This window comes from Dromiciops gliroides, chromosome 1 (assembly GCF_019393635.1).
Source record: "Dromiciops gliroides isolate mDroGli1 chromosome 1, mDroGli1.pri, whole genome shotgun sequence".
NCBI classification, from domain to species: domain Eukaryota; kingdom Metazoa; phylum Chordata; class Mammalia; order Microbiotheria; family Microbiotheriidae; genus Dromiciops; species Dromiciops gliroides.
Window position 1 is genome coordinate 219784571 of NC_057861.1, and position 22078 is coordinate 219806648.

At 39.5% G+C, this 22078-nt stretch overlaps 1 protein-coding gene across 3 annotated transcripts in view; it reads left to right on the forward strand.

Moving 5' to 3' along the window:
- Positions 1–433: 433 nt before the first annotated feature.
- Positions 434–22078, forward strand: part of SPIRE1 (spire type actin nucleation factor 1) — a 217435-nt gene continuing 195790 nt past the window's right edge. For 2 of the 3 annotated variants that reach the window (XM_043979869.1, XM_043979917.1), the window contains exon 1: positions 437–929. In XM_043979869.1, the coding sequence (XP_043835804.1) occupies positions 557–929 (373 nt within the window). In that variant the 5' untranslated portion in view covers positions 437–556. Of the gene's footprint in view, positions 930–22078 lie in introns of all 3 variants that reach the window. The other variant, XM_043979803.1, reaches the window with a different exon arrangement.

A 22078-nucleotide genomic window follows, 5' to 3' on the forward strand; every position in this document is an offset into this window, starting at 1 on the left:
TGGTGCTTTCCTGCCCGGGCCGGTGGCAGCTCCCTCCCGCAGGAGGCGCGGTGGTGATGCAAGTGAAGACTCTGGGCGGAAACCTCAGCAGCAGCTGCTTGGACCCCCGCCCCCCGCGAGCCCGGAGCCGGGAGCCGGGAGCCGGGAGCCGGGAGCCGGGGGGCGGGGCTGGGCGGGGCTGTTGGGAAGGCAGGGTGGGACGGACGCCATTGCGTTGCTATGAGCTGGCTCCGGGGCTGCGGAGGCGCTTGTCAATAGGCGCTGAGGCGGCGGCGGGCTGGGACTGCATCCTCCGGCTCCTTTTCCGGGGTCTCCCCTCCCCCCGGCCGCCCCCTCCCCTCGCGCTCGCGGGGTCGGGGTATCCGCGTCTCTCCTTGCGTCTCGCTCGGTCGGGGCGGGCGGCGCGCGCAGCTCCCGAGGCGCTCGAGCCTCTGAGCGGCGGCAGCGGCGGCCGCGGTTCCGGGGATGGGGAGGCGGCGGCGGGCGGAGGAGAAGATGCTCCTGGGCTGAGGCGAAGCCGAGGAGGGAGAAGGAGGACGAGGCGGCTGCGGGAGGGATGGCTCACTCCGGAGCGGCCGCGGCTGTGCCCGGGGGAAGCGGCGAACGGCGGGGGTCGGGCTCCTCGGCCTCGGGCTCGGGGGCGCCGGCGGCGGCGGCGGGGGGTCTGGATGGCGGGGGTCCGCGGGACTCGCTGAGTCTGGAGGAGATCCTGCGCCTCTACAACCAGCCCATCAACGAGGAGCAGGCGTGGGCTGTGTGCTACCAGTGCTGCGGCTCCCTGCGGGCCGCCGCCCGAGACCCGCGCAGTCGTCCCCGCCGCGCGCCCCGCCGCCGACTGGAGGCGCCCGCGCAGATCCGCGTCTGGAAAGATGGCACCGTCACCCTGGCCCCCGGGCCGGGCGATCCCGGGGAGCCGCCCCCCGGCGCAGGTAAGCGCCCCCACCCCACGGTCGATCGCATCCCCCCTCTCCGGGCGATCGCAGCCCTTCTTCCAGGGCGCAGACCTGAGATCCGTCAAAAGAGAGGATTTCGGGATCACAGAACCCTTGTTTGGGGTCTTGGGGGGCTGGGGAATCAGTGGGGGTGACCTGGCTCTACAACTGCCCCTCCCCCTCCGCGGCTTCTCTTTGCCCTCCTGATTCCCTGGTCCGCCTGGCTCCCGCGCCCACTGGGAGGAGCTGGCAGACCCGGGGACCTGGGGTGCGGGGAGGAGAAAGCGGCGGCTTCTGGGCTTTTGGGGCTGCTCTCCTGCTTGATGCAGAGCTAGCTCCCATGTAGGTCAGCAGCATCACGAGGGGGAGGGAAGGAGAGGGGGAGGAAAGGAGAGGGGGAGCCTAGCAAAACAAAGAGAGGAGCTGTCAAGGGGAACTGTCCCATCTCTAGCTGAACTGCTTGAGAAGGCTGGGGGGAGGTGGGAGTTGTCACACTCTGTTGTGATTGAGTTTGGGGGTGAGTTTTTTTGGGTACCTTTTCATTTTCAGTTGGAGCGAAAGATATGTAGCTGTCGGATACCATTTACTCTTTCTGAACTTTATACAACAGCTGTTCACAGCTTGTTTATGGGGTTGTGTGGGTTGGGCCTTTTTTTCTTATAAGATTTTCCTGTTATATTTACATGCCATCTCCGCACGTAACCTCATTGAGAACATTCAGCATTGGTTATTCATGGTGTGATAAAGCATTGCAAAATAGATTTATTATCCTCATAGACGAAAATAGTAAAACAGTTCATGTTCCCTTTCTACTTGAAAAATGCACCTAAGTGCATAGAAATATATCTTAAAATATAGTTTTAATAAAATTCAAAGCGTTTTCTTTAAGTTTTAGAATGTTAAGAGGAGATCTGATCTCTGAAGAGAATTCCCAAACTAGCATTGATAATTTTTTGAGGATAAAGTTGGGAGGAAGAGAATACAATGACCATTTAAAAAGCAAGACAGATTGATTATGCTATAAGAACACAAAGTAGTGTTTCCAAAAGTAAGAAAAATAAGTGTTTTTTTCTGTCATTTAAATTAAACTTGTTCCAGATGATGAATCTGAATTTACAGAGTGAAAATTTTAATAACAGTAGGTAAATTTGGGGGTGTCAGAGCCTTGGCTAATTTGTAAAATCTTCAGAATCTTCAGTAAATCAGTAAGTTGATGATATGTTACACCTGTCACTTTGTTAAAAATTTATACTTTGTTTCCAAAATTTAAATTCGAAATAATAATTTTGGGGAGAGGAGAGAAGAAAAGGCCCTGGATTTAGAATTTCATTGGTTGAGGGAATTTCCTTTACCAATGAGATCTGCACTTCTGTAATTTAAATTCTTAGTTTCCTGGACCACTGAGAGGATAAGTGGCATTTCCAAAGTCATACAGCCAGGAAGTTAATCACTTTTTGTTTATTATGTACCTATTGCTTTTAAATCCCTGGTTGTTAAAAACCTAGTTGCAGGCTATAGAACTGGAGAACATGTTTTTTTCACATTGTGTGTTAGAAATCATAAAGGAACATACAGGAGTCTAGGATTATAATTAGGGAAAAAAAGGGGTTTATTTAAAGCTGCTTGGTCACCACGGTAGTAGAGTAGTGGTTTTGAAAAGTGTACATCTTAGACTCCTTAGTCTGTGAGGCTTTGTGGTATATTGGAGTATGGAGCTGGGGATTATAGTTCAAGTATGTGATCTTGGGAAAGTCATTTAGATCTTTTGAGTCTTAGTTTCTTTATCTGTAAAACTAGATTGAACTAAATTAAGGTCCCAGCTTTAAAGTATAAGTTTTTGTAAATTTCTTTACCTGGTACCATTTTTCAATCTTAAGCAATATTTAAACTATTCTTGTTGACAAGTTCATAAATGATATTTTTATCAACAGTTCCTAGATTTTGTCTTTCATTTAGTGACCTGATCTTAGGAACCAATTATTTTTCTTCATTGAGATTATGATGTGTGACAATATACTATCCATGTATAAGGAGGACATTAATATGGTTTTGTTTTTGTTTTCTGCCATTAGTGAATTGATGATGAGCCCTTCACAGAGTTTTGCTTGGTTGACTTTGGCAAAACCACTACTCTATTACCGTGGCATACATTTATGAGAAAACTAGCTGAGTTTAGTAATAAAGTCTAGGGTTTTTTTGTGTGATTATGTCAAACTTTACCATATTTGTCATTTTATACAAGAAAACTTGATTAAAAGGAAAAAAAATGAAAGAAAGTGAAAAATAGCCTTCTTCAGTCTGTTCCATCAATATCAGTTCTTTCTTTGGAGGTGGATAGTATGTTTCATCAATAGTCCTTTGGGATTGTCTTGGATCATTGTATTGTTCAGAGTAGTCAAGTCATTCACAATTCTTCAAACAGTATTGCTGTCTCTGTGCACAGTGTTCTCTTGGTTCTGCTCACTTCACTATATATCATTTCATGCATGTCTTTCCAGGCCTTTCTGAAGTCATCCTGCTTGTCATTTCTTATAGCACAATAACATTCCATTACCGTCATATACCACAGCTTGTTTAGCCATTCCCCAATTGATGGGCATTCCTTTGATCTCCAATTCTTAGCCATTTAGGTTGTTTTTAAGCACCTGTTGATAATTGTTAAGGGAGTACATATTAGAGTATTTGTGGGCATCCATGTTCAAATCATTAGGATTTGGGATTTGGGGATATGACACTACCTGTAAAGGGGTATTTCATTAGTAGATTAAGTTTGGTTTTAATTTTTAGAAGTAATCTTTTCTTTGGGCACTTTGTTCCTTCTGACATTGGTGGAAATACCATCATGCAAGTAAAAAGATTAAAAAAAACTTGTAGTGATTATGTACTGGATATGTACTTACATGGTAGGAGATAAATAGAATTATGTTTTCTTCAGTTATCCATTGTTTTAAATGTTTTTACTTTTAAAAATGCCTTTAAATGTCACCTAAACATAGCAGCAATATGTCTACATTGTGTTTTATTTAAAAGGTAATTTTAGTAACTAGTCAGATTACATCAGATAAGGCATAGAATACCAGAATTGGAAAAGTCTTTATAGAGTAGACTAACTTCATCATTTTTACAGATGAGGAACTTAAGATCCAGAGAGATTGCCTAAGGCCACACAACTAGAAATAGTGGAAAGAGCAATAGAGTTGGAATTGAGAAACCTGAATCTGATACTTTGTAATGTGATTATGGATGTTATAATCTTTCTAAAACTCATTCTCTTCATCTTAAAATGGTGATAATGATAAATTAAACCACCTAGTCCACAGAGTTGTTGGGGAAAGACTGTTTTGTAAATTAAGTGGTAGAAAAATGTGAAATGATGATAATTTGTTATTATTTATTGGTATAACTGAGACCAGATTATGTTTCTTGATTCCTAGTATAGTTTGCTTTCTTCTGTGGTTCAGAACTGAAATGAAATGTTATGGTCACTGTCCTTGGTGTAATCTTGGAGGCAGTACCATTTCTTTTACCTGGATATTGTTTATACCCTCTGTCAGAATATAGGAGAAATGAGGTGTTATGGGTCAGTACCATCATTCCTTCTTTTCTCACCCAGGAAAAGGTATAGGAAACCGCAGCAGAAGAAACAGTATCTCAGGTACTTTAATGGTCCATGCCAATAGTTCTCTTCTACCTTTAGCAATGATAATAACACCTAGAGAATTGCATTTAGTTTGAAGCATGAAAGCTAGTAGAACTATTCAGATAGTTTAGATAAAATGCAGTAACAGAGAAGAATAGGAAATTGGTGGGTTTTTAATGATAAGCATAAGGAAATCTGTAAATATTGAAAGACATAACTTGAAGGAGGCAGAACTTGTATTTTAGCATTCTATCATTGCTTCCAGCAGTGGAATGGGAAAATATAAGACAGATATGAAATAAAATAGAGAAAAGTCAAGTTGAGCCCAGATGTGTATGAATGTGTGAGAGTAAAAATGATTAAATGATAAAAACAGAATTCTAAAAAGAATGGCATATTTTACTGAGCCTGCCTGTAGTACCAGGGGAATAGTTGACCTAAGGAAGAATGAAAGACCTGTGATTCTTCTGAGATGACCTATTTAAAACATTTTGTTTTCTCAAATATTTATGTAATATAAGACTTAGGACCTTTGATAAGCAGACTCCTCCATAGTTCTCATTATACAAAGAAACCAATCAATATACGCTGGCTAAATGTCTACTCTATGCCAGGTACTAGGAAAACTAAATTTAAAAAGTTCCTGCCCTTAAGGAATTTATATTTTGTTGGAAGAGACAACATATATATAAGTAAATACAACATATGTACCAAGGAATTTTTGAGAGAAAGGACACTAGGAACTGGGGGGAAAAGAAAATGCTTCAGGTAGAATATGGTGCTTAAATTGATTCTTGAAGGAAATAAGAGCTTCTAAGGGGTGGAGATATGGAGGGAGAACTGTACAGATGTGGAAGGCAGCTGTTGCAAAGGCACAGAGATGAGAGTGTCATGCATGAGGACTAGTAGGAAGGTCAGCATGGCCAAATCATGGAGTGCTTCAAGCAAGGGCAGTAACGTTATAATGAGGCTGGAAAGGTAGATTGGGGACAGGTTGTGAAAAATTTTAATAGCCAAGAGGAATTGATATTGGGTCCTAGAGACAACAGGAGCCAGTCATGTTTGAGTAGGAGAATAATATGGTCAGACCTACACTTCGTTGAAATAACTTTGTCAGATATGTGGAGATGAGATTAGAGTTGGGGAGAAACTTGAGGTAGTGCAACCAATTAGGAGGCTGTCATTGCAGTAGTCCAAGCAAGTGATGAAGAGGGCCTGAAGTCAGGTGATAGCTTTATGAGTAGAGAGGAACTGGGAGTAGGGAGAGATCTTGTGGAGGTAGAATATCCAAGATGACCAGTTTGAGATGTCTAAAAGGAAGTTGGTGATCAGGGACTGGATCTAACAAAATAGAAGAGGGCTGGACATACAGATCAAGGAGTGATAGGTATTAAAGTGAAAGAAATTGAGGTCCACATGTAAGTGTAGTTTAAAAAAAAACTTACATAGCTATTGGGTAGTATGGGAAAGATTCAAATCTAAATTTCTTGAAAGTAGGAATTGTCTAAACCTTTGTGTGTGCCCCACAGTGCTGAGCACGTAACTTCTGTAGCCTACTATGTTACCAAACTAACCTTTTTTACCTCCATTTAAAACATATTGCAATAAATGAAGCATAACATGTAATATTTCAAACATGAAGTGTTACAAGGATTAATTTATTTTTATGAGGCCTAACAGAACATTAATAAAATCACTGTAAATTTGAGAAATTGAGTTTCATTAGACTTTTAGGAGCAAATGCTCATCATAAAAAATTGCTGATTGAAATTATTTTACCTCTGTTGTCAGTTTCTTTAATAATTGTCTGCATTTTATTTGTGTAATAGGTTTCCTTTTTTTAAAGTATAGATTTCTCTTGATTTGATTGATTGGCAGCTTGATGTAGTGAATAGAGCACTTGATTGAGGAAGAGCTGGTTTGAATCCTGTTTCAGGATTTACTTATTACTTGTATTACCCATGGCAAGTAACTTACCCTCTCTTGCCTCAGTTTTCTAATTTGTAAACAGAGTAATAGTGGTAGCTTCCTGGAGTTGTTAAGAGGAACAAATGAGATAATATATGTAGAGCACTTTACAAATCTCAGTGTGCTATGTGTTAGTTATTATTATCTAAAAGGGAAGGTGAAGAGAAGGGAGTAAGCATTTATATAGAACCTACTGTTATGCCAGGCACTGTGCTAAGCACTTTTTACAAATGTCTCTGTGAGGTAGGTGACATTATTGTCCCCATTTTACGGTTGAGGAAACTGAGGCAAACAGAGTTCAAGTAACTTGTTCAGGGTCACAGAACTAGTGAATTTGAAATTTGAACACAGGTCTTCCTGAGTCCAGCCTAACACTTTATCTATTGTACCACCAACTACCTCCCAAAAGTGTGTTCCAAAAGTCTTAGTGCAGTTTCAAGCTTTAATATCTTAAAGTAAGTTTTCCTAAAATGAATAGTGAAGGTCTGTGTACACATTTATAAAGGAATGAGGATTTTTTTTTTTAATAGGGAACATGCAGATTTTGTTTGGAAATTTTTTTTCGGGGCAATGATGGTTAAGTGACTTGCCCAAGGTCACACAACTAGCAAGTGTCAAGTGTCTCAGGCTAGATTTGAACTCAGGTCCTCCTGATTCCAGGGCCGGTTGCTCTATCCACTGTGCCACCTAGCTGCCCCCTATGTTTGGAATTTTTAAAAAAGGTGTGATCAATTATCCTTGTCTGTAATGTTCATGCTGATATTGGAGAAATAAATTCACCTTAGAATAATGTCCCTCTGGTTTTAAAGGTATGCAGAATGTTGGCCAAAATGTTTTGAAATACATTTAATATTGGCTCACCCCCTTCTAAATCTTTTGAGCTCTTATATCCTGATATGTGTTCTGTTATTAAGATGAATAGTTGGAGAGTGGGAATTCTTTATCAAACATAAATATTGTCTACACCTAACACCCATCACAATACTTGGTAGAGGCAATCCTGCTTGATATTGTGTTTAAGTGTTAAGGTTAAATTCTGTCATGATTTTGATATTCCCTTTCTGAGAGACATAGTTGTCAAACTTAAACTGGAAAGATATACTCCATATTTTCCTGAAGCCAATGGAATAATTTATGTGAGTTGTATATAATAATGTTTTGGGGGCAGCTAGGTGGCACAATGGATAGAGCACCGGCCCTAGAGTCAGGAGGACCTGAGTTCAAATGGGGCCTCAGACACTTGACACTTACTAGCTGTGTGACCCTGGGCAAGTCACTTAACCTCAATTGCCTAAAAACAAACAAACAAATAAATAAATAAATAAGTTTTAAGGTAGTTAATACTAATAATCAGGATTTCAGAAGTTGTAAATCTTTTTTATATTTAATTTTTTGGAATGGACCTTTGATAGAATTTATGCCTGGGACCCTTGGTAAGGAAATTACCTCTACCTCTTATCTAGCAGAGGGCCCCTGCTCTTTGAGGGCAGTGAGAAGTTAAGTGACTTGCCCAAGGTCACACAACCAATATGTGGCAGGGGCAGAACTTGAACCCAGGTTTTCTTGATTGCTAGGCCATCTTCTATCTGCTATAGAACACTGATTCTCAAAAATTACAGTTAAACTGAGAAGTTTCTAGTTCAGACTACCATAAACATGGCCCAAATGTCAAGTATTATATTTTCTTCCCACTTTGATGATATGGGACCTGAAAATCCACAGTCCTTGGAATCAAGTAATATATGAATTACGGATTTTTGCAGAATTAAAAAATCACTTTATAATAATCCAATCTAGTTTTTTACACATCCTCTTTCCCTTATGTCTGTGTTGTTTCTTCCCTTTCTGTCCAAACATGCCTGGCTCCTCAGTTTTTTTTCCCCATCTGACCAGCTCATTTTGTGCTTATTTCTATTTCCTCTGGTTTCCTTCTCAATTTCTTCATGCAGTTCTGGGAACAGGGAAGAAAGGCAAGCATTTCGTGCAAACATTTTATTAGCCATAGCCAGAGCCGAGCAAAGACTTGAACTTTGTATGGCTCTTTCTGTAGATTTACAGTCTTCTTACATAATGCAGTAAAATATGGAGTACATTTTCTGAGAATATTTCTACATTTTGATAAAGATTTATGTGCAGTAATTCTCATCCTGCTCAATTGGCATCAAGTATTTACATGATACTATTTTTAAGCCCCCTATGTTAGTATAGTGTCTCCCTAATTTACTTTCATTGGGGGTGGGGTGGGGCAATGAGGATTAAGTGACTTGGCCAGGGTCATACAGATAGTGTCAAGTGTCTGAGGTCGGATTTAAAACTCAGGTCCTTCTGACTCCAGAGCTGGTGCTTTATCTACTGTGCCACCTAGCTGCCCCCTCTCAATTTACTTTTTAAAAATTAAATCTTATTTTCACATTTGCATTCTTTCCCTCTCCCCTGCCTTTTCACAATTACTTTTTAGCATTTTTTTGGTAGTTTGATTGAGTAAATGATTCAGATAATTACATTTTAAACTTTTTACTCTTGATGCTTTATCATGGGGATGTGATAACTAATTGAAATGTAAGAAATGTAAAAGTTGCTTCCGATATGAATTTAAGGTAGTGAGGGGCTTTAAAATTTTGAGATTATTAATGCTTTAGTAATTGCAACCTTGATAATGGGAAGTGGGATTAAGTATCAAAATAAAATACCATATTTTATAGTATTTTTTTTAGTCAGGCACACAGCATTTTTACTCATAGATTGGAATATTTTGGCCTAATAAATAAGTCCCCTAATTTTAGATGTGGAGAACTGAAACCTGAAGAAGTCAAATTACTTGCCTCAGATCACACAGTGAACTGAATGGAGTCCTGCTTGCTTGCTTCCTAGTTTAGATTGCTTTCCATCAAGCATATTTTCATTATTATTGCTTTATACTTGATAAGAGGTTTTTTCCCCCTCATCTTCAAATTCTTGATTTCAATTATAGCCAGAATTTATATGATAACAAAATCTCTGGGATCAAGGAAATGCCTTTGCTCAGGAAGCCCTTTCTCTGTGATTAGACTTGGGAGACATGTTAAATCTGGTTTTAGTGAACCTAATATCTCCTGGCCTCAACCCTTACACGTACTATTTCTCTCTTTTTTTTCCTTTCCTCATCATTTCCCTAGCCTCACTTTCACTAATAATGTTTTTAAAGGCAAGATTCATGTAAAGGAAAATTTTATTATTGAGATCACTTTGCTTAAGGGGATATGGTATAATACTAACTATAATTTATTTTCCCAGGGTTCTTGCAACACCTGCTGCATGTAGGGCACTACAGCCTTGGAAATGAGAAAACATATATGTAGTAGTTTGTCTATAGTTATAGATGAAGATAAATTACGTAAATTAAAACTTTGTTTTGTAAACACATGAGCACTTCATCGGGTTTATTTGTACACTTTTATGTGCTAAGAACTTTTTTTTTAAGAAAGGAAAAATATGAAGGGAGTGAGCTCATTATAAAATGTTATGGTTTTGAGAATTGTTTAGTTAGTAAATAGATTTAATACCTGCAACTTATTAGGTTGTTATAATATTTGGCATCATAAGGGAAATTTCAAAAAAATGCCTTAAAGTCAGCTAGTCAATAAACATTTATTAAGTGTCTTCCATTTGCCAGATACTGTGCTAATCAATGGGGATACCAAAAAAGGCAAAAGACACTTCTTTTTAAAAAATAGTGTTTTATTTTTTTCAATTACAGGTAATGATGGTTTTCAACATTCATGTTTGATTTTGAGTTCCAAATTTTTCTTTCTCCTTCCCTCTCTTTCCTCCCCACTTCCAAAGCCAGCAAGCAATCTGACTTTAGGTTATACATTACAATCATGTTAAACACATTTCCACATTAGTCATGTTGTGAGAGAAGGATCAGAACAAAAGGGGAAAAAAGCAAAAGAAAGAAGAAACAACAACAAAAACTACAACAACAAAAGTGAAAATAGTATGCGTCAATCTGCATTCAGACTCCATAGTTCTTTTTCTGGATGTGGAGGGCATTTTCCATCATGAGTCTGCAAAGGACACTTCTTGTTCTAAAGGAATTCACAGTCTAATGGTGGAGAAAACACGTAAACAACTATATACAGACAAGATATATACAGACTGAATTGCAAATAATCAACAGAAGGAAGGCAGTAGAAGTAAGGGAAATCTTGAAAGACTTCTTCCTATAGAAGATGGGAAGAAGGAAGGCAGGGAAGGAAGCCAGGAGACATAGGGGACAGCCAGTGAAAATGACTAGAGATGGAGTTTTTCATTCAAGGGACAGCCAGGAAGGCAGCGTGTCACTGGATCAAAGAACATGTGGTCAGGTGTAAAATAGGAGGATTTTATCTTGACCTTAGAGGTGATAGGGAGACACAGGAGTTTATTGGAGGGGAAAGCTAGGCGGGTAGTGCAGGAGTGACACGGTCAGACCTGCTCTTTATGAAGAATTTTGTCTTCTGAGTGCAGGATGGACTGGAGTAGAGAGAGATTTGAAGTGGGAAGACCAACCAGCAGACTATTGTATGATAGTCTAGGTGTGAGGTGATAAGGGGTTGTACTCCTGTGGTGGCAGTGTCAGAGAACAGAAAGGGCTATCCTGTACAAGAGATGTTACAAAGGTAAAATTGATAAGCCTTGTTAGCAGATTGGATATGGGAAGTGAGAGCGTGGAGTGGAGAATGACACTTGGTTTGTTGAGCTGGGTAAGTGGGGTAGAGTAGTAACCTAGACAGTAATAGGGTGTTAGGAAGATTGGAGGAATTTTGGGGAATGATAGTGGTTTTTTTGGACAGGTCGAGTTTAAGATGTCCAGTAGACAGTTGGAGATGTGAAACTGCAAGTCAGAAGAGAGGGTAGGGCTGGATAATTAAATTTGATAATCACATTAGCATAGAGATGATAATTGAATCTATAACAGCTGATGATATCACCAAGTGAAACAGGGAGAAGGGAAGAGGACCCAGAACAAAGCCCTGTAGGGCATTCTTGAAGCTGACATAGTACTTGTCAAGTGGAATTTAGAAATATTAGATAGGTCTTTTAGTTTTACAGATTGGTGAGCAGGTGTCCATTGTTTGATGTGATTTATATGGTTAACAGGAAGCCTATCTTAGCCCCAAAATGTTTTAATATGACACTGACTTGTCTTGATATCTGAAATGCCACCATTAGAGATTGGTTCTTTTAGGTTTAAGGGCTTAAGTTTTAAGAACTGTTGAGTACAATACGGATAACACTCTGGAGGATATCACCATAATAAGCTGTTATCAGCTAAAAGCAAGTGGCTTATCAGATTCCTTTCCAAAAGCAAGGTCCTTTGGGGATCAGATATAGGATAAGCCCTTTGGGGAGGAATAGATGGCAGTAACTCAGGAAAGGGAAAGAAAGGTGGAACTTGATCTTATGGTCAACTTAAGCCAAAAAATAAGCATAAGCATCCTAGGAAAATGAATGTATGAATGAATGAATTTTTAAAAAGCATTTATTGGCACTTATTGTGTGCTGATCACTGTGCTAAATGCTAGCAATACAAATAGAAAATTGAGTTTCTGACCTTGCAGTAGGAGGATATCCACCCCCTTCAACACACACACACACACACACACACACACACACACACACACACACACACACACACACAATATACACATACACAGAAGGATTTAGTTGCAGGGAAGATGGGAAGGTTTGGTGGTTCTTAGGTAAAGTGGCAGAGTGGGTACTCAGGTCTAGGAGCACTAAGGGCAGTTCGGCGAGGTTGATGACAATGCCTGGGGTTATGGAGGGCTTAGTGGCAAGTTGAAAGGTCATCCCTTTTCCCTCCAGGAAACATATATTGCTCAGTGCCTCATTGCTAAAGAGGAAAGTAAAAACCTCAGTTATCTTGGGCTCCATTTCCTCCCAGTTTTTTTTTTTTGTTTTTTTTTTTGGGGTTTTTTTTTAGTGAGGCAATTCGGGTTAAGTGACTTGCCCAGGGTCACACAGCTAGTAAGTGTATATTAAGTGTCTGAGGCCGGATTTGAACTCAGGTACTCCTGACTCCAGGGCTGGTGCTCTATCCACTGTGCCATCTAGCTGCCCCTTCCTCCCAGTTTTAAATAGGCCTATGGTGTACCTGCTACAGTCCCTGGTTGGCCATCCTGGTCATAGTCACTGCCATTGTTGAGACTTTCTCTTTGACAGACAGCTGTTGGAGGAAGTGACACAAGCTAAGATAGTTCCTGGGTTCCATGGCTTCCACAGAGCAGTTGTAATTCAGAATTCCCTTGAATCCCTACACCAGCCATCACTGTAGCTATTTCCTACCCTGAGGAGCAGGATGATTAGGAAATAAAAGAAAATGTTTAGATTTTTTCCATTTCTTCAAATATATAGTTTGAGAAAGCACTCATTTCCAAAGAAATATTTAATTTTGGTCATTTTGTTTGTTTATTATTAACAGAAAAACTTCTGTTATCCTTTGATAACTTCCCCATTTCTCCTAGCACATTACTGCCTTCCTCCTTTGTGTTTGGTACTATGCTCAGAGAATGTAAACTATCTTTGAATAGTAGGCTATACTTCAACTTTAGGTAAATGGAAGGATAGTCCACGGTTAAGCTCCCAGTTACTCCTCAGGGAGGGAAAGAAAGGTGTTAGAGGAGTGGATTTTATCATATAGCCAAAGACAAACTTTATTTCATAGGGTATTTGTCATCACGTATTGTGATATTAATGCTAAATGCTTCTAAAAAAGACTGTCATGAAAATATTTGTAGCTTGTACCGTAATACCAGTTGCTAGGGCTGAAGGGGTAAATTCTGCAGAGAACTTTTTAATAACAATCTCTACATTAAATGATCATATGTTGTGCTACTTGGTGTCTTTAATGTAAAGGTCAGTAATATCTTTTTCTGTCTGTTAAAATGTGGTGAATTTCTTTTTCTTTCTTTCTTTCTTTCTTCTTTTTTTTTTTTTTTGTGGTGCGATTTGGTGCTAGTCATGTCCAATGCTTACCCTTGTTTTTTGTGAAGAAAGTGTTCAATGATTTAGAAGCTTAAGGTTTCTTTTAACCTACTAGTCTTTGGTCTCATTTCTTTCTTTCTCCTAAGCCATATACTTTCCTACCTATTTGTCTCCATCCTTACCTCTACCCCTTTCCTATCACATGGAAGTCATATAGTATCAGAATGTGATATGTGTTGGAAAATATAATCAAGTTCATAATAGAATTGCACTATTGCTTTATTGTTGGCAACTGATGTTGAGGAGTAAGTTGCAGTTATTTTCATGGTCTTTGTCCCAAAGTACTACAATACATGATGACCAAAAATCCCATAAAATAATGTTCCTCATAGGTATATGGTAGAAGTCAGGCCCTCTACTAATTTCTTGCCTCTCCAAAAAGGACCTCTGATCCATCTTTCTTTGTAGCTTCTATTTTCTTTTTTCTTCTGGTATAATTTAAAGCAAGAATGTCAAAATGGATATAGTTTGATTCCTTCAGGAGTATGTTAATTTACTGGTCATAACAAGGATATTATTTTAAGAGGACCAGCAATCAAATTGGTTTGTTGACAGTTCTAAAACTGTATGCTTCTTTGCACCCTTGGCCTCCCTTATGGTCACTGTCATAGCAGAAGGGGAAAAGGGATATGTAAGAATTAAGGCTGTTTTAAATTTTCTTTGTTTCATGGGTTGCTTTGGCCCCCCCAAAAGTTTATTATTAGATAGCCATCTTCCTAGTACTGTGCTTTTACAATGATTAGCTAGATTTTTTTTTTTACTGGATCACTTAATTTGACGTTTAGATGATATTTTTTCTTGTGCATTTTGCCACATGAAAAGACAGGCATGTCCATATATTAAAACACTAATAGGAATTTAGTCACACCAACTCTGGATTGGAATTGTCTTGGATCATTGTATTGCTGAGAAGAGCTAAGTCTATCACAGCTGATCATCACACAGTTTTGCTGTTGCTGTGTATGATGTTCTCATAGTTCCATTCACTTCACTCAGCATCAGTCCACTTAAGTCTTTCCAAGTTTTTCTGAAATCTGTTTGATCATCATTTCTTTTAGCACAATAATATTCCATTATATTAATATACTACAACTTGTTCAGCCATTCCCCATTTAATGGGCATGCCCTCAATTGTCTGGATTATTTTTACAAATTAGAGTGATTACCTAGAAATTATTTCCATTTCACGGTATTAGAGTCATTAAAGCCTTAACCATATTCTTTTTTTCCTTTGCTCCCTATTGCCTATATGGAAAAAAGGGAGAAAGAAACACCTACCTAGATATTTATTTTAAAAAACAAAACTCAGGAAAAAATTAGGCTCATAGTTAACTTTTTGTTTTTGTATCAAATGGGATACTTTAGGTAAAATAATCAGTCAAGCATTTATTAAGCCCCTCCTATGTGTTGGGTACTGCGTTAGGGACTGGGGGACTGCAAGGGAGTAATTTTTAATAAATCTGGAAAGTTGTGAAGAGATTGAGTTGTCAAATAGAAGATAGTATTTGATCATGGAGGCACCAGGGAGTGATTTGACCTAATGGAGTGTGTATGTGTGAGAAAGAGTGTAGGAGAGAGACTGACCGACGGAGACATGGTAGATCACTTTGGCAGCTGAGTTGAGGATGGGTTAGAGTGGGAAGAGACAGGCAGGAATACTAGTTAGAAGGCCATTGAAATAGTCCAGGAAAGAGGTAATTAAGGCCTGAACTAGGGTGTGGTTGTGAGTAAAGAAAAGGGGACCAGATACAAGAGAAGTGGCTATAGAAATGATAAGACATTTTATAATCATGAGGGATGAGGAAGAATGAGAAGTCAAAAAAAAAACCTAGGTAACTCCAAGGATAGTGATATCTGGGATAGAAATAGGGGAGTTTCAGAGGAGGGATGGGTTTGAGGGGTATGATAATGAATTATGTTTTGAGTTTGAGATGCCTGTGATTTATCCAGTTGAATGTCCAAAAGGAAGTTGGTGGTGAAAGAGAGTGACTAAGACTATATATATATAAATCTGTGCGTTATCTGTATGATGGATGATGAGCCAGCAAAGAATGCTGAGGAGCGGACGGACAGGAAGGAGGAGGTCCAAGAGAGGGCAGTGTCAAGAAATGCCAGAGAATCTTAGTGTCCCACAGGAGAGGGTGGTCAGCAGCATCAAATGCTGCAGAGAGGCCAAGAAGGCTAAAGATTGAGAAAAGATCGTGACAGTTTAGAGATCATTGATAACTCTGGAGAGCCATTCCATTTAAATGTGGAGGTCAGAAGCCAGATTGGAAAGGGTTGAGAAGTGAATAAGAGGAGAGGAAGTAGAAGCAATGAGAGTAGATGACTTCTAGAATTTCAGATTGTTCAGTCTCTAGTAATCCGGACTAGTGAAAACTTGGGAACTGTGAAAGTGTTTTAGATTAGATTGCAGAATTTCATTTAAGGTGTTTGCCTACTTTGTGTTTGCTTGTACAGTATTCCTGTTTTTCTGCTTCACTCCTGTTTTCACACTCACATGCACTCCTCTGTATGTATAATTATATTCCTCCAGGAGAGGAGTGCTTTGTAGTCAGACCTTATTAGTTGTAATAGTATTATTCTGGGGCTAGTTATTTATTATTCTCTCTTTTCACTCATAGGGAATCTAAGAATTAGTAAAAATGACTTGTCTACACTGTGGCTATGGTAGAGCTAAGAATAGATTTTGGATTTCCTGACACATGAAGTAGTTCAATCTTTAGTAAACATACATTGCCATTATTTTGCTGAAGCATACTTTAAAAAAATGTTGGCCTTGTGATTTCACTGGTGTAGGGAGTTCCCATTAAGGAACTTCCTCCATCAATCCAGATCAGTGCCAGTGTTTTCATCCCTCCTCCAGTGTTCATGGTTCCTCAACTCTCCTCAGCTGAGAATCTTGCCTCACATTTCACTGAAAAAAATTGAGGTCCTTTGCTAAGAGTTCCCTTTTCTGCCTTCTTCCTCATCTCACATCAGAAGCCTTCTACTACTGTCTCCTTCACTCCTGTCTTCCATGAAGAGGTAGCCCTTTTCCTTGCCAAGGCAAACGCCTTTACATGTACAGATGATCCCATTCTGTCCTGTTTTCTCTAGTAGTTTGTCTCCTCAATCATTGTCATTCTCTAATATTTGATCTGGCTGTTTCTCTGCTGTCTACAAACATTCCTGTCTTCCATATCCTTAAAAAAATTTACTCAATTCCTACATCCCTGCTATTATCCTATATCTCTACTCCCTTTTGTGGCTAAACTTTGAGAAAGCCATCTACAATTGTTGCTGCTCTCTCTTGGTTCCTATCTTTCCCTCCTTTCTTCTCTCTCCCCACTTCCTCTTTCCCTCTCTCTCCTCTCCCTAAATCTCTGCTGTCTGGTTGCCAAACACATCACTCATCTGAAACTGCTCTTTCAATGATCTCTTAACTGCCAGTATTTCAATCCTCTTCCTACTTGACCTTTCTTTACTCTTTGACACTGTTCATCATCTTCTTGATACTTTCATCTCTTTAGGTTCTTGTGACACTAAAATCTCTTCCTGTTTGTCTGACTTCTTTCTTAGTCTCCTTTGCTAGATCTTCATATAGCTTAAGCCTGATAACCATAGGTTCTGTTTTGGGCCTTCATCTCCCTCTATATTATTTCACTTAGTGATCTCATCAACTCTCATGGATTTAATTATTATCTTTATATAAATGATTCTCAGATCTACTTATAACCTCTCTCCTGACCCTCTCAGTCTCCTGTCTCCAATTGTCTATTGGACAACTCAAATTGGATTTCTCATAGAAATCTTAAGCTGAAATTATCTTTTCCCCCAAACTCTTTCCTGTCCTACACTTTCCTATTGTCATCAAAGGGTATTACCATTGTCCCAGTCAATCAGGCTTGAAACTTGTCTGTCAGCCTCAACTCCTCATTCTCATTCACCTTTCATGTCTAATCAATTCCTATCATGTATATGCTCCTTTCTCTCTTCTAACACTGCCACCACCCTGGAATAGGTGCTTATCACCTCACACCTGGATGTTTGAAGTTGTTTTCACCTGAACATCTCATGAACTCTGAACTCCTATAGATCATCATATAATTTCTCACACTGCCCTCAACCCTTCCACCCCAAGGTCTTATCTTAACTCCACCTAACCCTTCCATTCAGCTCTGCCTAATGCCTCTTCCATAGGAAACAAACTTCCTTTTATCTTAAATGTGTTCCTCTCCCACTCCTATTCACTGGTTCTTACTGAAAACTGGCTTCTTCCTGATGACACAGCCTCTCTGACCACTCTTGCCAGTACTGGCTTCACCATCTTTCATTTTCAGCTTGCTGATCAAGTAGGGCATGTTGGAATACTCCTTGTTCCTCAACGCCACTTCCAGGCTCTCCCCCTTCCTCCATCACTCAGTAACCTCTCTTCTTTTTAAGATTTATGCTATTCATATCTACGACCCAGTCAAAATTTTGGTAGTTGTCTACAGACCCATTGGTCACTCTCCTTCCTTCCTCTGAGTTTGATACCTGACTTAAAATGTTTCTCTCCTCAGCTCCTGCCCTTGTACTGGGGTACTTCAGTATATATACATATTGATTTTCCCCCAAATACCCCAACCACTCAGTTCCGGGAAGCTACTCATCATAATCCTTGACCTCTATGCAGCCTTTGTCTCTCGGTTTTCCCTCTTATCTGACAACTCATTCTCTGATTCCTTTGCTTGATCCTCTTCCAGATCACTCCCTTTGATTTAGGTATCCCTCAGGATACTGTCCTAGGTCTTCTTTTCTCCCTTTATATCACTTCACATTGGCTCCCATCTATTGAGTTCCCATCTCTATGCAGATAATTCTCAAATCTATCATACTACTGTTTTCTTTTTTTTTTTCTTTTTTTCTTTTTTTTTTAGTGAGGCAATTGGGGTTAAGTGACTTGCCCAGGGTCACACAGCTAGTAAGTGTTAAGTGTCTGAGGCCGGATTTGAACTCAGATACTCCTGACTCCAGGGCCGGTGCTCTATCCACTTCGCCATCTAGCTGCCCCTATATACTACTGTTTTCTAATAAGGGCCTTGTGGGGGAAAAACCCCGAACTGTTCATTATATTCCATAGTTATTCTTAAACTATGGTGATTTTTTTCTCCAAATGAAAAATGCAGAATTAAAAAATTTAAATGTTGTCTATATTGTTTGAGATAAAAATGAATCATTTTGTTTAATTTGTAAAAAAGTAGACAAAATTATTCAGTTGTACTACATAATACTACTGTAATTTTTTGTAAAGTCTTTTGCATGTCTAAAAATTTTATATGACCATTCCAAGATGAAACATTACACAAAAGAAAAATGTGCTTTATTATTTGTAATATAACATTAGAACAATGACTTGTATTAGGGCAAATGTCCTGTAATTTTTGAGAGAACTTCTGGTTTAATTGTTATTTTGATAGAAAATATCCATGCATGAAAGATTTCTGTGTTCCATAAAATAGTAAAACATGTTTATATTTTTATATATGTATGTGTATACATACACACAAACATACATACTCAAGATATTAAAAAAGAAATAAAGCCAAATCCAGTGGTTTTCACAGATGCTTTATTACTAACATGAAGCCTTTAACAAGGTTAAAGTTTAGAAGGCTGTTCTAAAACTATAGTTTGATGTTTTCTTCCTATAGTCTCTGCCAAGAAGAATGACCTCTACCTTGGAAGTAACAGGGCACAATTCACTAGAAAGGTAAACAGAGAGATAATAAGAAAATATCGAGTTGTCCTTGAATTCAAGGAATATAGTCCAGATGCACTACATCCTTGGATACTGAAAGAACTAGCAGATGTGATTGCTGAGCTACTGCCAGTAAGATTTGAAAGATCTATGGAAAAGAGGAGAGCTACCTCAAAATTGCATAAAGGCACAGATGGCATGCTCATCACATTTGCATAGGATACAACTGGCAGGGAGATTAACATACTGCATGATAGAATCTGGATCCAAAGAAGATCTTGATGGGCTAGAGCATTGTACTGAATGTAAGAAGATGAAATTCAATGGGAGAAATGTCAAATAGTCAACAACTTTACAAGTGCAAGATGGCTGAAGCATGTCTAGAGAACAGTTTGGTTATAAAACATCTAGGGGTTTTAGTGGGCTGCAAACTCAATATTAGTCAGTAGTATGATGTGGCAACCAATAAAATCTAATACCATTTTAGGCTAAATTAAGAGGCATATCTTATAGGTATGAGGAGGTACTAGACATTTTGTATTCTGCCCTGGTCAGACACATCTGGAGTATTGTGTTTAGTTTTGGTCACTATAGTTTTAGAAGGACCTTGATAAACCAGAGAATATTCATAGGAGGGCAGCTAGGATGGTGAAGGAACTTGCATTCATGTTATATGAAGATAACTGAAAGAATTGGAGATATTTAGCCTGGAGAAGGATTTGGGGTGATGTGATATTTGTGTTCAAATATTTGAAGGGTTGTCATGTGGAAGAGGGATTAGCCTTGTTCTCCCTGGCCCCAGAGGGAAGAATTAGGAGTTATGGGGCAAAGAAGGAAAACTTAGGCTTGATGCCAAGAAAACCTAACAATTTAGAGCTAGCCAAAAATAGAATAGGCCACCTGGAAAGGAAGTGAGTTTCCCCTTACTGGAGGACTTCAAAAAAGTCGATGATGACTTGTCATATAATCTAGGGTCTTTCTTTTGGAATATTTTGGAGCAGGCCATTGTGGTCTCTTCTCTAAACATTTCTGATTCTTTGATTTTTGTTCACTTGATTAGGTTCGCTTAGATTTGTGAGCAAGTTTCTGGTCTTGAGAGAGCCTTTAGACCTATTTCTATTTTGTTGGGACCCATAAACAGGTTTGGTAACCAAGTGTTGATTTCACTGGGTTTTAAATGATTACCCCATAGGTTTTGAGATTCTCCAGGGAGTGATGAAGGCCTTGCCAGAGGCAGAATTCCTGAAGGTGGTTTGGCATGTCTGAATGCTCTATCCCCTGCCATAATCTAGCATGCTGCTTCTCCACCCAGGCAAGGCTTCTGATTGGACAAGAAGTACTGTAACTCCTCTTCTGTCCATTAATTGCTAGGCAGCAGAAATTCCTGCCCTGTAATGAGAAAGGTATCATAGCAAAAAAGGAGAAAGCCCACACTTAAGAAACTGCTTTGTTGTGACTTGTCTGTAAATGTTTCATCATGGAAATTTCAGTATGGAAATGCCTGTGGAGTATCTCATAAGTAATAAAACTCTGTTTGCATTTTGTATAGCTTCTTCTTCCTTTTATGCAAATTCAAGGGAATCCAGAAAAAAAAAACATGGGTGCTAAAGTAAGGAATTTCTGTTATTTTTATTAACTGAAATGTTTCGGTATTATGTGAATATTGTGCTGTTAGGTTTCTATTCTAGTTCCTCTCCATCAGTTGACCAACAAACGTTTATTAAGCATTTACTGTGTGCTAAGCACATTAGCACTAAGGATACAAAGAAAGGCAAAAACAGCACCTGCTCTAAAGGAGTATACAATATAATGGAAGAAATGCCATGTGAATAACTGGGTATATACAAGATATATGAAGAATATGTAGATCAAAGGTAATAGGTAGATTGAAGGTAATATGACAGAGGAAGGCATAAGCAGCTAGGAGTTGTGGTCATGACTGGGAATGCCCTTCTGTAGGAGAAAGGACTTAGCTGAATCTTGAAGGAAGTCATGGAAACTGAGTCAGGGATGGAAGGTGAGGGAGGTAAGAGCAGTTCAGGTATAGGGGACAGACAGTAAATGGCAAAGAGGTGGATATGCAAGTAGGCCAGTATAAGTGGATTGTAGAGTGTAAGATGGGAAGTGTCCAGATTATAAAGAGCTATAAATGCCAACACAGGAATGTATATTAGATCCTGAAGCAATAGGAAGCCATTGGAGCTCAATGGGAACTCCTAGAGGAGGAGGAGGTGGTGGTGGTGGTGGTGGTGGTGGTGGTGGTGGTGGTGTGGGTGGTGTGGGGGTGGGGGAGAGGGAGAGGAGGAGGAGAGGAGAGAGGATCAGATTTAAATTTTAGAAAATAACCTTGGCATCCAAGTGGAAGCTAGGCTGGAGTTGGCGAGAGCCTTGAGGCAGGTAGATCAATTAGAAAGCTACTGTGAATTAATTTCCTACCTGGATGCTTTCTTGGACTTCATGATCTTCAGAAACTCATTATTCTACAAGATAAAATCAACTTTGAAACTCACACATTCTCAGTACCCCCTGCCTCTGGGACACCTTCCCTTTGATTGGAGAGGGTGGAGGGTAAATATTGGAGACCTCCTCCCTGATCCTCTACCATTTAAGGAGGGCTCTCAGGGAATTCACCTCAATTTTTCCCACCTTGCTTTCCTGAACTTGATCTCCAGGAACTCATCATTCAGTAGGATGAAATTAGTTCTGAAACTCAGGAAGTCTCACACTCTTTCCCCTCCCATCTCTGATTCTTCATCATCCTTCCCACTCCCCAACTTCCCTGCTTTTCAG